Genomic DNA, 11,801 nt, shown 5'->3' with positions numbered 1-11,801 from the left:
CACCACACATGCCACACACATACATATGTGCATACATACACATTCATTCCAAAAGAAAAAAAGATGAGTGAGGGAAAATACTCTCATGTCTCTTTCCCCGCTACTTCTCCCAGTGAATACAACAAATTTTACACATTCACACAGGGTAATGAAACAATCAAATCATCTTCCTATGGGTGACTTATGGAGCATGACATCATCACACAAGTTTAACAGATGTGTCATCTGCAGTCTGTTCAAGGTCAGTTTCCTATATTTTATATCAGAAGCTTCACTGAAAACTGTCTTCTAAAACAAGTACAGAAACAATATAATATTTTGCAAAACCTAAAACTTTAGGTGACTTTTTTGGGAAGCAATTCACAGAATACAATACGATAAGAGTTAAGATAAACGTAGTCTAGTATTTGCATGCTACATCATGAAAAAGTAGAAAAGATCAAATCAGAAAAATAAATTTAGACACATAAAAGGAAATTTCATATAGCCAGTGTATATCAACACTGGTTAATAAAGATGATGTCCGATTTTAAAAATAGGTTATATACCAGAAAACTAAGTATAATTCCACTTATGAGTAATCACATACTTCTATTAAAGTGAGTTTACTGGACTTTTAAGGAGCTATTTTCAACCCTGAACCTTTGATTAGCACTAAACACCTTCTATTTTTTTCCTATGCATTTTTAATTACCTAGGCATTTCTATTCGCAATAATATGCTTATGTAACAACAAGCATAAATGTAAACAATGCTAAGAAATAAAAAGGAGAGGCTGAGGCAGGAGGATCAGGATTTCAAGGCCAGCCAGCACTACACGAAACCCTGTCTCAAAAGCAAACCACAACAAAAACAAGTGCAGAAAGCACTGAAATCTTAATAACCACTTACAGCTTCTCATATCTAAGATAAATACACTGAGAGTAGACATTTAGCCATGTTAGTTGAGAAAATGATGGCTGAATGGATTAAGTTGCAACAGACATTTTCAAAGGAAAAGACAGGTGCTGTGCTCTTGTGGACTGCCTAATGGACTGTGGAAGGATACAGAAATTGCTGAGCATGTGATCTGCTCAAAAGTTTTAAGAAAAACTATACAGACTAACTAACATGTCTTTAACAACAACAACAACAAAAAAAAAAAAAACAGCACGCAAATATGGATATAGCAACATCAAAACTTCTGTTAGGAACAAAAACATATATACACAAATGTTCAAACTGTCAGGTGTAACACTGACTTGTCATGGAAAACCTGGAACATAAACAAAAGAATATACTTGGTTCATTATAGAGAAATTCTTAAACAACTTACACCCAATGTAAAAAATGTGCAAAGAGTTAACTAAAATCTCAGAGGGCCTCTTTATGATCACGTTCCAATTAAAAATAAGCTTGTGGGCTGCTACACAAGATGAAACTCATGCCTGGCACCATTAACAGGGCCAGGAATTCATGGGTAGATAGGTCATAGACCTGAGGAAGAACCTGGTATTATTATCCTGCTGAATGGACATTAAATTAAACAGCTGCCTAAAAACTTACCTTTACACCAATAGATGAGTATACCTCTCAACCCTTCCTTCTGCAATGATGGCAGTGAACACAGAAACCCACAACAGGTCAATGTGCAGGGAGGAAGAAAGATCCTAAGTGCCAGAAGTGGATGACTGCGGAGAGACAGTGTGTTCATGGCACGACAGGACAGCTGCACACATGCACTCATGGAAGCTACACTGTACACACACAGCCTGTACAAGACCAACCCAGACAAAATCTCATGAATGAGGGAGGGGCCACCAAGTCTCACTTGTAGCTGAAGAGTTAAGAGAATCAGGGTGTTTTAGGGAAGAGGCCTGCATACCTATATTGGCAACACTAAGCAGACTTGGTGGGTTTCAAATATAGAACATATGAAATTGGGAAGGAATAGGGATGGGATAGGGAGGAGTTAGAAGAAAGAGAATAGAGAAATGCATTTGATCAAAACACCTTACATGCATGTATGAAATTCTCAAGCAATAAATTTTTTAAAATAATATGTAGTTACTGATACTATTTATTAATGATACCATACTTATTATCACAATCTATCTTATGCACCAGATACAACTCCAAATGATCAACATTTTCAAACTGTAACTTTCCTGGATATATTTTAATACAGAGGACATCCATTAAAATGTTCTAGAGCTGATGCTCCAAGAAGTCTACAAATGTTTCAAAGCAGATATTTCCATCCAAAATAATTTTGAAGGATGTATACTTATTATATATATATATTATTTTATATTTTATATATTATAAATATATATAATCTCAACATAAGGATGATTCATAAATGTGCATGTGTATGCACACTTGTGTATTTCAACAATCAGTTCATGAAGAAATACTTTCCTATCTGGCTACCCAACTTAAAGAAGGCATCAATTCACACCTCATCAAATCCAATCTCCTTTGTATTATCTAATACTGCAGAAAACAACAATTTGTACAATCCCGAATTCTTTCCGGAGACCGTGTTACACGGAGATGCAACCAGGCCAATATGAGGCAATGGTCAAGCTAGAGCTTTCTACTAGGTAAGGCTCTCTCCATGGACTCTTTCTCTCTTGATGCACGTAACGTACTTAAAGAGGTTACTGAAAAGGTGACAGCTGAGAAATGCTTCCACTGCCTTCCATGGTTTCTAGTGACTGTCATTTCAGACATGCCTATATGACACATGACAATGTGGAATGTCTCCACCCATGAAAGAACATTTGAGTCAAGCAGGCACGGAAGATAGAGAGACAGAAGTGACGCCTGCCTTTTTATGGCTAGCCAGCACAACAATGAAAAGATAAGCACCCAAAATACTAGTGAGGTCAGGCGATTCTGGCATATGAGGGATTCATAATGAAAACATTCAGAAAAAGAGTCTGTAATTAGCAGCACTGCAATGTATGTATTGCTTTTACTGCTGTGCTACCAAGGAATCCTTTCCTAAAGAGATACCAAGGATTTGTTTAAAGATATTCATCTTTAAACTAAATTACACAAACTTGGCAAAATTCGATGTTAGTAATCAGTAATATATTCCATTTTTGAAGTATATCTAAAACATAGACTATTTTACTGTAATAATGGCTACTTAAACAAAAGTTGTTGGCATATGCTTTACTGATACTTTTTTTTTTTTTTTTTTTGAGACAAAGGCTCTCGCTGTAGTTCTGCCTGTCCTGGAACTCACTATGTAGACCAAGTGCTGGAATTAAAGGTATGTGCCACAACACCCTGCCTCTCATACATTTTTAATTTTAATGCTATAAATACTGTCATAGCTGTCCAGACAACTTATCAGTTCATTTTCTACGAACTCTGCTGTTAAAAATTACAATATTCAGTTTTTTTTTAAATTAAGACACTGATTGTGCACCTACTGAAATAAAATGCAGGCAAAGAAAAATGAAAAGCATCTATATAAGGGAATTTTCTATTTTGTCTGAAGATAAGAAACACTTGTAGTAACAGGTACTATATAAATGCTGAAAATATGCTTTAGGAAGTGCAAAGACTCACCATGCACTTGAGCGGTTAAGACCTCTCACAGTTTGTGCTTGGAGCTGTGCCTTCAGAAAAAGAGAAGCTGGGAAATATTCCAGAGGCTAACAAGAAGCACAAAGACATATAGAGGCATGCAGTATGGAACCAATGGTCCCAAAGGCTTTCCCCCATCCCTGCTTCAGACACATTCCTTGTTTCCTATGTCCCCAAGAGCCGCAGTGCTTAAGCTCTGACGATACACAATACCACAACCTGCACTCACCATGCCCTAGGAAAAGCAGAACACATGGACAGCACAGTCATGGAACTGCCAGCCTTAGCCACAGCTGTACTTGCACCAAAGCACAGAGAACATCTGTGTCAATCTCCTGATAATTTTCTAGATTGACATGTGAATCTCAACAGCCCTTTATTTTGATGCTACATCCTTCTGTTGTTAAAATATTCCATTACTTTACGAAATGATGACACTACCAGGTGATCAAACTACTTGTTTTAAATTCCCCGATGGAGCAAAGGAAAATAAAAAAGATATACTTTTAGTGACTGAAATAAATATGTTCACGTAAATAATATCCAGAGAACCAATAATGGGCAATAAATAAATCGTATTTCACATTTTTATCAAAACAAAAAAAAATGCTTTCATTTTTTCCAAATTGAGACCTGATGTAACTTGGCTACACTTTGTAAACTAATGGAATACATAGCTTGACATTCTTATTAATAAGAGGCAAATCAAGCATGATTAACACTTAAAAGCCATTTTACCAGCTCAGAAGCCACATTATTAGCATTTTGTATAACAGCCCATGTCCTGATCACAAATATCAATGATTACTATACACAAAGTAAACTGAAGAAATTATGCTGCATACTGATGGCAAATTAAGATTATTTTTTTCTTTTGACACAGGACCTCACTCTGTAGCCCTGGCCATCCTGAAACTCACAGAAATCTGCCTGCCTCTGCCTTCCAGAGTGCTAGGATTAAAGGCCTGTGTCACTATGTCCAGCTGACACTGTCTTCTTTAACAGCTCCGATATGAGTCTGCCTATAGTTTATCTCCAAGAACAGAATGTACACTTAGGTATAAGAATCACTGTAAATAAGTACATACACCAAACGTAGTAATATAAATTGTTACTAGAAGAAAAATGAAATAAAAAACTAATTCTATATTCTGCAAAAAGGAGTACTTATGTAGTAATTTCCTTTGTAAGTTATTAAAAAAACAATAAAACCTGCATGATCAAGTATTCTTTAATTAATGATCAGCAAAACAATCTTAGCAAGTCCTAAAATTTAGGGCAGTTCTGAATTCTAGATTAATTAAAATATATTACTATTGCCTATTGCATTTTTATTACCTCAAAAGATCTCAAATGTTAGTTAAAATAAAAGTAGATTAAGAAAAAAAATGTAGCCAGGTGGTAGGGGTGGTGGTGGTGGTGGTGGTGGTGGCGGCGGCGGCAGCGGCAGCACACACCTTTAATCCCAGCACTTGGGAAGCAGAGCCAGGCAGATAGATCTCTGTGAGTTTGTCTCGAAAACAAAACAAAACAAAAACCAAAAACGTATCGGTACAGGGAAAACTCCAATACTAATCATCAATCACACAAAGACTTAAAAATGTTTCTTCTTCAGACTTAAAATAGGGCCCTGGCACACCTTTAACTCTAGCACTCATGAGGCAGAGGCAGGAGGATCTCTGAGTTTGAGGCCAACCTAATCTACGTAGCGAGCTACAGAACAGCTAGGACTATATAGGGAGAGAAACCCTGTTAAAATAACTAACACTAACTAGTGGGGTACCTAGACGAAAGCGTGGGTGCTTTAGAATTCTAGCTCTGTCATTCACTGTGTTTACACCTTGAGCAAAGGAAGGAAGCTGTGAGAATTACAGTGATACTGTTTCTAAAACACTGATAAGTCATGGCTACTGCACAGTCAACCCTAACTTAAAATAAACTTAAAGGAACTGCTGCTAGAGGTCTCCAAATCTCTTCACTGTGATTATGGAAACCAACACACTTTCAAAAGTAAGATCTAATAAAAGATGGCTATTATTAAACAGCACCTTTAGGAAGTATTTATTACTATGGTAGTAATAAAATAATGTTTTGTCCTTATGCCTAATAAAGGTTTCTAAAAGTCCTTTCTTCAAAATCACTTAGACTTTGAAAGGTGTTTCTCCTACCGACTAGAACATGGAGAACATGGTCAGAGAGGGTGATAAAGCTTCCTTTGGTCTCCCCAGCGCTTCTACCTGGCTACACTCGAAACTGCTCAGTCACAGCTTGCAATCACACTGAAGCTGGTCTTGGTTCTGACACTTCAAAGTCAGACCACAGGACTGCTGCCAGGAAGCACAGGCAGCAAGTGCAGAAGAAGGCATTCTCGCAGCAGCAGTGGAGGCGCCCAGCTCTACCAGCACACCCCATATATGGCTACGTTGGCCCTGTACTGTGTGAAGGAAGGGACCAGTTTGGGCCTCGCCATTTGTTTAATACATTTAAAAAACGGACTTTGGAGGATCTCAAGAAAGAGTTTTATGAGCCATCAGCATAAAGTATCATAGCTTTTCTAAAGGAAAGGATGCAGAAAAATAATTTCACGTACATTTTTAACAGAAATTTTATGTACTTTTTAATACTTTTTATAACTGATCAAAAACCTTAACATTTCATTGCAAAAATAAGAGAGGAAAAGGTTACAAAATTATAAATGTATTCAGTTTAAAACCAACTGCCCATATATAGTACCTGAACTATTCTGCGACAAGCAATTCCGAATCAACTGCTTCTAGTATCTCTAACCCTTTGCTTCTTAAGGAAAAACTACACTACTCTTACATTTTACAAAGAAGCTTTCAACAGTTCCCTTACAGGTTGATAAAACTTGTATTTAAGAGCAAAATGATTTAGTATTAAGCTTCTCTACAAGTCTGTCGGGTTGGAGACACGGGAGGGTATAACTGTAAAATTACAAAAGAACACAGACAGTTTAACCTTGGCTTTCACTATAGAATCTACCTCAGGTCCTTAGGAAATCGTTAACTAATGGCTCAACTGAATGTATTTTCTACCGGCTAATCAAAACTGAGGCTGGTTTAGGACTTAATATAATGGGATGATACTTAGAAATACTTTAAATCTCAATCAAAAGAAATGTACCAAACATCCATTTCCACTTTTTTAAAATTTATTTCATAAAAACACAAATTCTGTAATATTGGACCAATATTCTAAGTATCTGGACATGTAGGCTTCACATATATATCTCACAGTTCACAAATAACCATAAGACTTAGTCAAGAAAGGGAATAAAACATATAATTCAGTAATAATTTTTAGTGAGTCAGCCCCTGGAAGCATTCTTTAAGTTTGTTGAAGGTCCTGATTCTTTAAGTTTGAGGAAATGAGCTTCCAAATGCTATCCAGTAAGAAGTGTTTTTAACAATAAAGATGGACAGAACATGAGGACAGTGAGCAGCTGGGAAGAGCGCATGTGTCTCTGCTACCACAGTTACACAAAGAAAGATCCCTTTTGGTTGGCAGTTGGGTGAAACCTTGAAGAAAACTAATTTGGACTGGTAAAGAAAGGAAGGATATTTTAGTAGTGGAAAAGAGACAACTAAAAGTATTGAAATGAAAAAATATAAAGATCCAGTTCCAATGAAAGTAAGTTCACCAATTCTAGTTATCAAGCATAAGCTAATGACAATGTTTCAAACCTATATTAAGAGGCTAGGAACAACACAGGTTTGTTAGATTATCTGAAATTGTTATGTATCCTGGACTAAACCATACATACATACATACATACATACATACATACATACATGCACACATAAAGATGGGAATTGTTACTGCAATACCAGGATAAAAATATAAGTGCATGGAACAGGTTGATAAACCAGTGAAGAAAAGAATTAATACAACAGTAATTCTGAAGGACAGGTGATTGAATGGACATATGTACACTGGGAGAATGAGTAAACTGTAACAAAAATGTTTAACTTTATCTTGAGATTGATGACATCATTAACAGAAATAGAGGTGCCAATGAAAAGTCGTGCCTAGTCAGGAACGATGGTCTAGTCTGAATTTTAAGGGGAAATTCATGATGATTTAGAACTAAAGCTGAATATTCAGATTGCATAAAAAGGATTCTATATAATCTCAAGACATGAAAAAATAGTTAAATAAGTGATAAAAACAGATTATAACTCAATTACAAAACCATTTTCTGAACAGTAAGAATTCTTTAAAGAAATGTTTTGTGAAAACAAAGTAGCTGTCAACCTATGGCGAAGAAGCAGATCTGAATATACATGACTAATTAATGATATATAGTTTTAATTAAAATTACAACATACAGTTATATTTCATTTTATAACCAAAAGTTGGGCGCTGTACAAGAATGGAAACTGAAAATTAAGACTTGAAAACCATTGGTACAGAGGAAAAGTTAAGATTTTGAGGTTAAAATAAAAAAGCTAAACTAGAAATCGTCACTCTTGCATTTTAGGCACATCAGTAAGGGCATTCTATACACAACCCAATAAATCTGGAAAATGTTCACGAAGCATGCTAGAATACAGATATAATCACATACTATAAATAAAACTCTGCAGGTGAATAGTTGCCAGCTACCAAGACAGAAATTGTACTCTAGACCTCAGGTTTAGAAAAAAAAGTCAGGTAACAGCACCATGCACATGAAAGAGGAAGGCTACTCTAGAGACTGAGACAGAAGTTTGCTTTCTCTCCATACGAACAGCATTTCTATACCAACGAGATAAAGAGCAGTAGCTGAGTTTCTTTCAGTGAGAGCTCATTCGATCAATAAATAAACCTTTAAACACAAACAACTTACAGTATAAATGTACGGAAAATGCAGATGTTAAGGTATATTAACATGGGTTGTGAAGTACCCAGAGCTTTTCTCCTGCTAACAAAAACTTGGGTTATTTTATCCAAACTAAAAAGGTGAGTGAATATTCAAATAGACTAAAGAGAAATTAGGCTGGTCATATATTTCAGTTATTTAATGATCTTTTGGGCATTAAAATATTCAAAGACTAGTCACCAAATCAGTTATGCAAATGGCATAAACCCCGAAACTTCTCATGTGCCCGTCCACTCCACTCCAACAAAACACTCAATGATAAAGATTGTATGTACATTCACCAAGCCAACCACTGAATTCAGTTAATCAAGAACTTATCAGGAGGTCTAGGCTCTTTAAAGAAGTGAAAACTGAGAATCAAAAGTCTTTAAAAGCCAATTCCACATGTTTTCTACTATCTAAACCACTACTGCATTATTAAAGAAAAAGTAGCAATTGCCCTCTCCCTCCAAGACAATACAACTCTCTAGACAGAAGTAACTTTACATTTCTAATTAGCAGTTTTAGAAGACACACTGACATGAACTATTATCCAAGTATTCTGACATACAATAACTGTGTTTCAGAAACCATTTCACATTAAAACTTGCAAGGACATTTGAAAGAAAACTTTAAAGTTTTTTTCCCATTTTATATAATTACATTTTTTAATGCCAAAGTCGCTCTCCTTCTCAAAACCATGTTTTCTGATCTTGAGTTATACTATGTATCAAGCTTTAGGCAAATGAAGTTTGCACTACACTAGAGAACCACGCTGTATTTTTCACTGGGTACCATTCTGAATTCCAGGTCTGTCCTGCAAACTGTCAGTCATTTCAACCCGTCCAGTCAACTCTGTAAACAAAGGCTAACTGCCAAGTGTGATATGCAAATGTGATTAAATAAAACTTAACATGGTCATCCCTTACTAAAGCAGGAAGCAATATAAGGAAAATACGCCATGTCTTTCTAAAAGGTATAAAGTTAACAGTCACAAAATAAAAAGTTTGGATACAAAGTATGAAGGTTTGTTTCAACCCCTCAAATGAGTTTTTACCACAGTATTACTCAAAACAAAGCTGATTTTTCCACACAAGCAGGACGAGTTTGAGATAGTCAGAAAAGACTTTTTCACTGTAAAATTTCTAGTAATTCTAAGTTGCTTAATATGAAAATAGAAAGAATATGCCATGGCACCTATTACCAGCACTTAAAACTTGCTTTTCAAGCAGGACTCTAAGGGTTTTGTTGCTTTTGGCTTGTTGAAGGCAAAGCAACATTATCTCTGGATTGCCAATAGTTTCTCCTTATTTGGCTAACACTGAGAGATCCCAATCGCACTACTATAAAACTTTAACATGCACAAAGCATCCATTTTGAGAAAAGATTGTGATTAGCTTTCTCCCCCCGACCCCACCCTCCACCCCCAAAGAAAAAACAAAGTTTGGCAACTGTCTTTGCGGAGTGCACAGTATTTATATTCTCTCCCTAGCCCCGGTGCACACTCCAGGAGCCAGGGCTCGGAGATCTGTGCCACTGTACAGGAATCCCCAGACTACAGTGAAGAGGTGGGGCAAGCCCCCTTGGGAAGGCTTCCTTATCCGACCCACTACCATCCCCTCTCTTCCAGCCACTGCAGATTAGCTAATTACACCCCGTTTTTCCCCTCCCCAGTGACCAAGAGTAATAAAGGAGAAAACAGGAAATCGTTCGCTCAGGGCACCCGGCTACGGCTCTTGATTACTATTATTATCATCATCATTTGCAATCAACTCCTAAAAAAAGTACACCAAGACCGATGTCCACCTCCAGGCCCAAGGGGGTCCCATTGATGCCCAAGTGACCGGTCCCCGACGTGAGGGGTTTTCAAACAACCCTTCTTCCCCGCCACCCCAACAAGTCTATCACTGACACCGGGCCTCGGCAAACACACACACACACACACACACACACACACACACACACACACACACCCCACTAGACACTCCTGGCTCGTCCTGACCCCACCGTACCAGACACATGTCCACAAATGGCCCTGGAGGAGGGGTGGGTGGGTGTCCCCCCCCCCAAAGAAGACCACACAGTCCATGTTGCCCCGCGCGCCCAGGACACCAGCCGGCTCCCCCAACTGCACAGGCAGCGGCTCCGAGAGAGGGGGTCCCCCCTGCTCCCGGAGCCGCCCCCTCACCCGCAGCAGGGAGTCTCCCGCCACCCCCGGGGGTGGGGTGGGGTGGGGTGGGGGGTGCTCCAAGCACCGGCGACCGGGAGAGGAGAGGCCCCGGGGCGCGAGCCCGACGTGGGCCACCCCTTCCCCGGGGGTGGGGTGGGGGTGGGAGTGAGGTGAGGTGAGATTGGGGGTGGCTGGTGGTGGGGTAAGGTGGTGGAGGGGGATCGGAGGGCGAGCGGGGCGAGCGGGCGGGCGCACAGACCTGGTGCAGGGCGGTGAGTCCGTCCACATTGGCGTAATTGATGTCGGCGCCGCGGTGCAGCAGCTTGAGCACCTCGTCCGTGTCGCCGCTGGAGCAGGCGGCCAGGAAGACGGCGCCGTCGTCGAACTTCACCTTGGTCTTCTGCCGCTTCACCACCGGCGGCTCGAGGTCCGTCTCGGAGCCGATCCAGCGCTTCAGCTGCTCGTTCCGCTTCTGCTTCGCGTCCGCCATCTTCATCCCCCTCTCCTCGGCCGCCGGCTCTTCTTATCGCGAGCGGGGGGGAGGGCGGGAGGGGGGGAGAGGGAAGGGAAAGGGGGCGGCGGCGGCGGCGGCGGAGGGAGGACGAGCCGGGGTGGCGGGGGGGTGCGAGCGTGTCTGCGAAGAGAGAGAGAGAGAGAGAGGAGGGAGAGCGGGCGAGCGAGCGGGCGAGCGGGCGGCCCGGAGCGCGGAGCGGAACTGCGAGCCGGGGAGGAGAGGCGCGCGAGACACTTCCAGTATCCCACAGAGCACTGGGGCGAGCCCGGCAGGAGCGGACCTCTCTGTCTCTCTCTCTCTGCTCTCTGCTCTCTGCTCTCCTCGCTCGTTCGCTCTCGTTCGCTCTCTCTCGCTCTCTCTCCCTCTCGCTTCCTCCCACAGACGGACGCCCTCCCGCCCCACCCCCCGCCCCGCCGCACGGCCGCCCGTCAAAGCCGCCGGCCCCGGGCTGAGCGAGCGTAACTTCGCGAGATCGCGGCGCCGGGGAGGCGCCCCTGCGGCCAGGGCGCATGCGCGCGCCGCCTTTTCCTCCTCTCCTCCCTCCTCCCTCCTCCCCCGCCCTCCCCGGGCCCGGCCCAGGAAGAGCGCGGCCGCCCCTGAGTGCGGCGGCGGCGGCGGCAGCGGCGGCGGTGGCGGTGGGGGCGCTGCTACCGGAGGGAAGCGGGTGTGGCTCT

At 41.0% G+C, this 11,801-nt stretch overlaps 1 protein-coding gene across 14 annotated transcripts in view; it reads right to left on the bottom strand.

Moving 5' to 3' along the window:
• Positions 1–11,550, bottom strand: part of Ppp1r12a (protein phosphatase 1 regulatory subunit 12A) — a 109,342-nt gene extending 97,792 nt beyond the window's left edge. For 10 of the 14 annotated variants that reach the window (XM_076553869.1, XM_076553870.1, XM_042263367.2 and 7 more), the window contains exon 1: positions 10,873–11,478. In XM_076553869.1, the coding sequence (XP_076409984.1) occupies positions 10,873–11,109 (237 nt within the window). In that variant the 5' untranslated portion in view covers positions 11,110–11,478. Of the gene's footprint in view, positions 1–10,872 lie in introns of all 14 variants that reach the window. The other 4 variants (XM_076553873.1, XM_076553871.1, XM_076553876.1 and 1 more) reach the window with 2 other exon arrangements.
• Between the last annotated feature and the right edge of the window lie 251 nt (positions 11,551–11,801).

Source organism: Peromyscus maniculatus, chromosome 18 (assembly GCF_049852395.1).
Source record: "Peromyscus maniculatus bairdii isolate BWxNUB_F1_BW_parent chromosome 18, HU_Pman_BW_mat_3.1, whole genome shotgun sequence".
Lineage (NCBI taxonomy): Eukaryota > Metazoa > Chordata > Mammalia > Rodentia > Cricetidae > Peromyscus > Peromyscus maniculatus.
The sequence above is the reverse complement of the archived record's forward strand: the minus strand, read 5'-3'. Positions and strand labels throughout refer to the sequence as shown.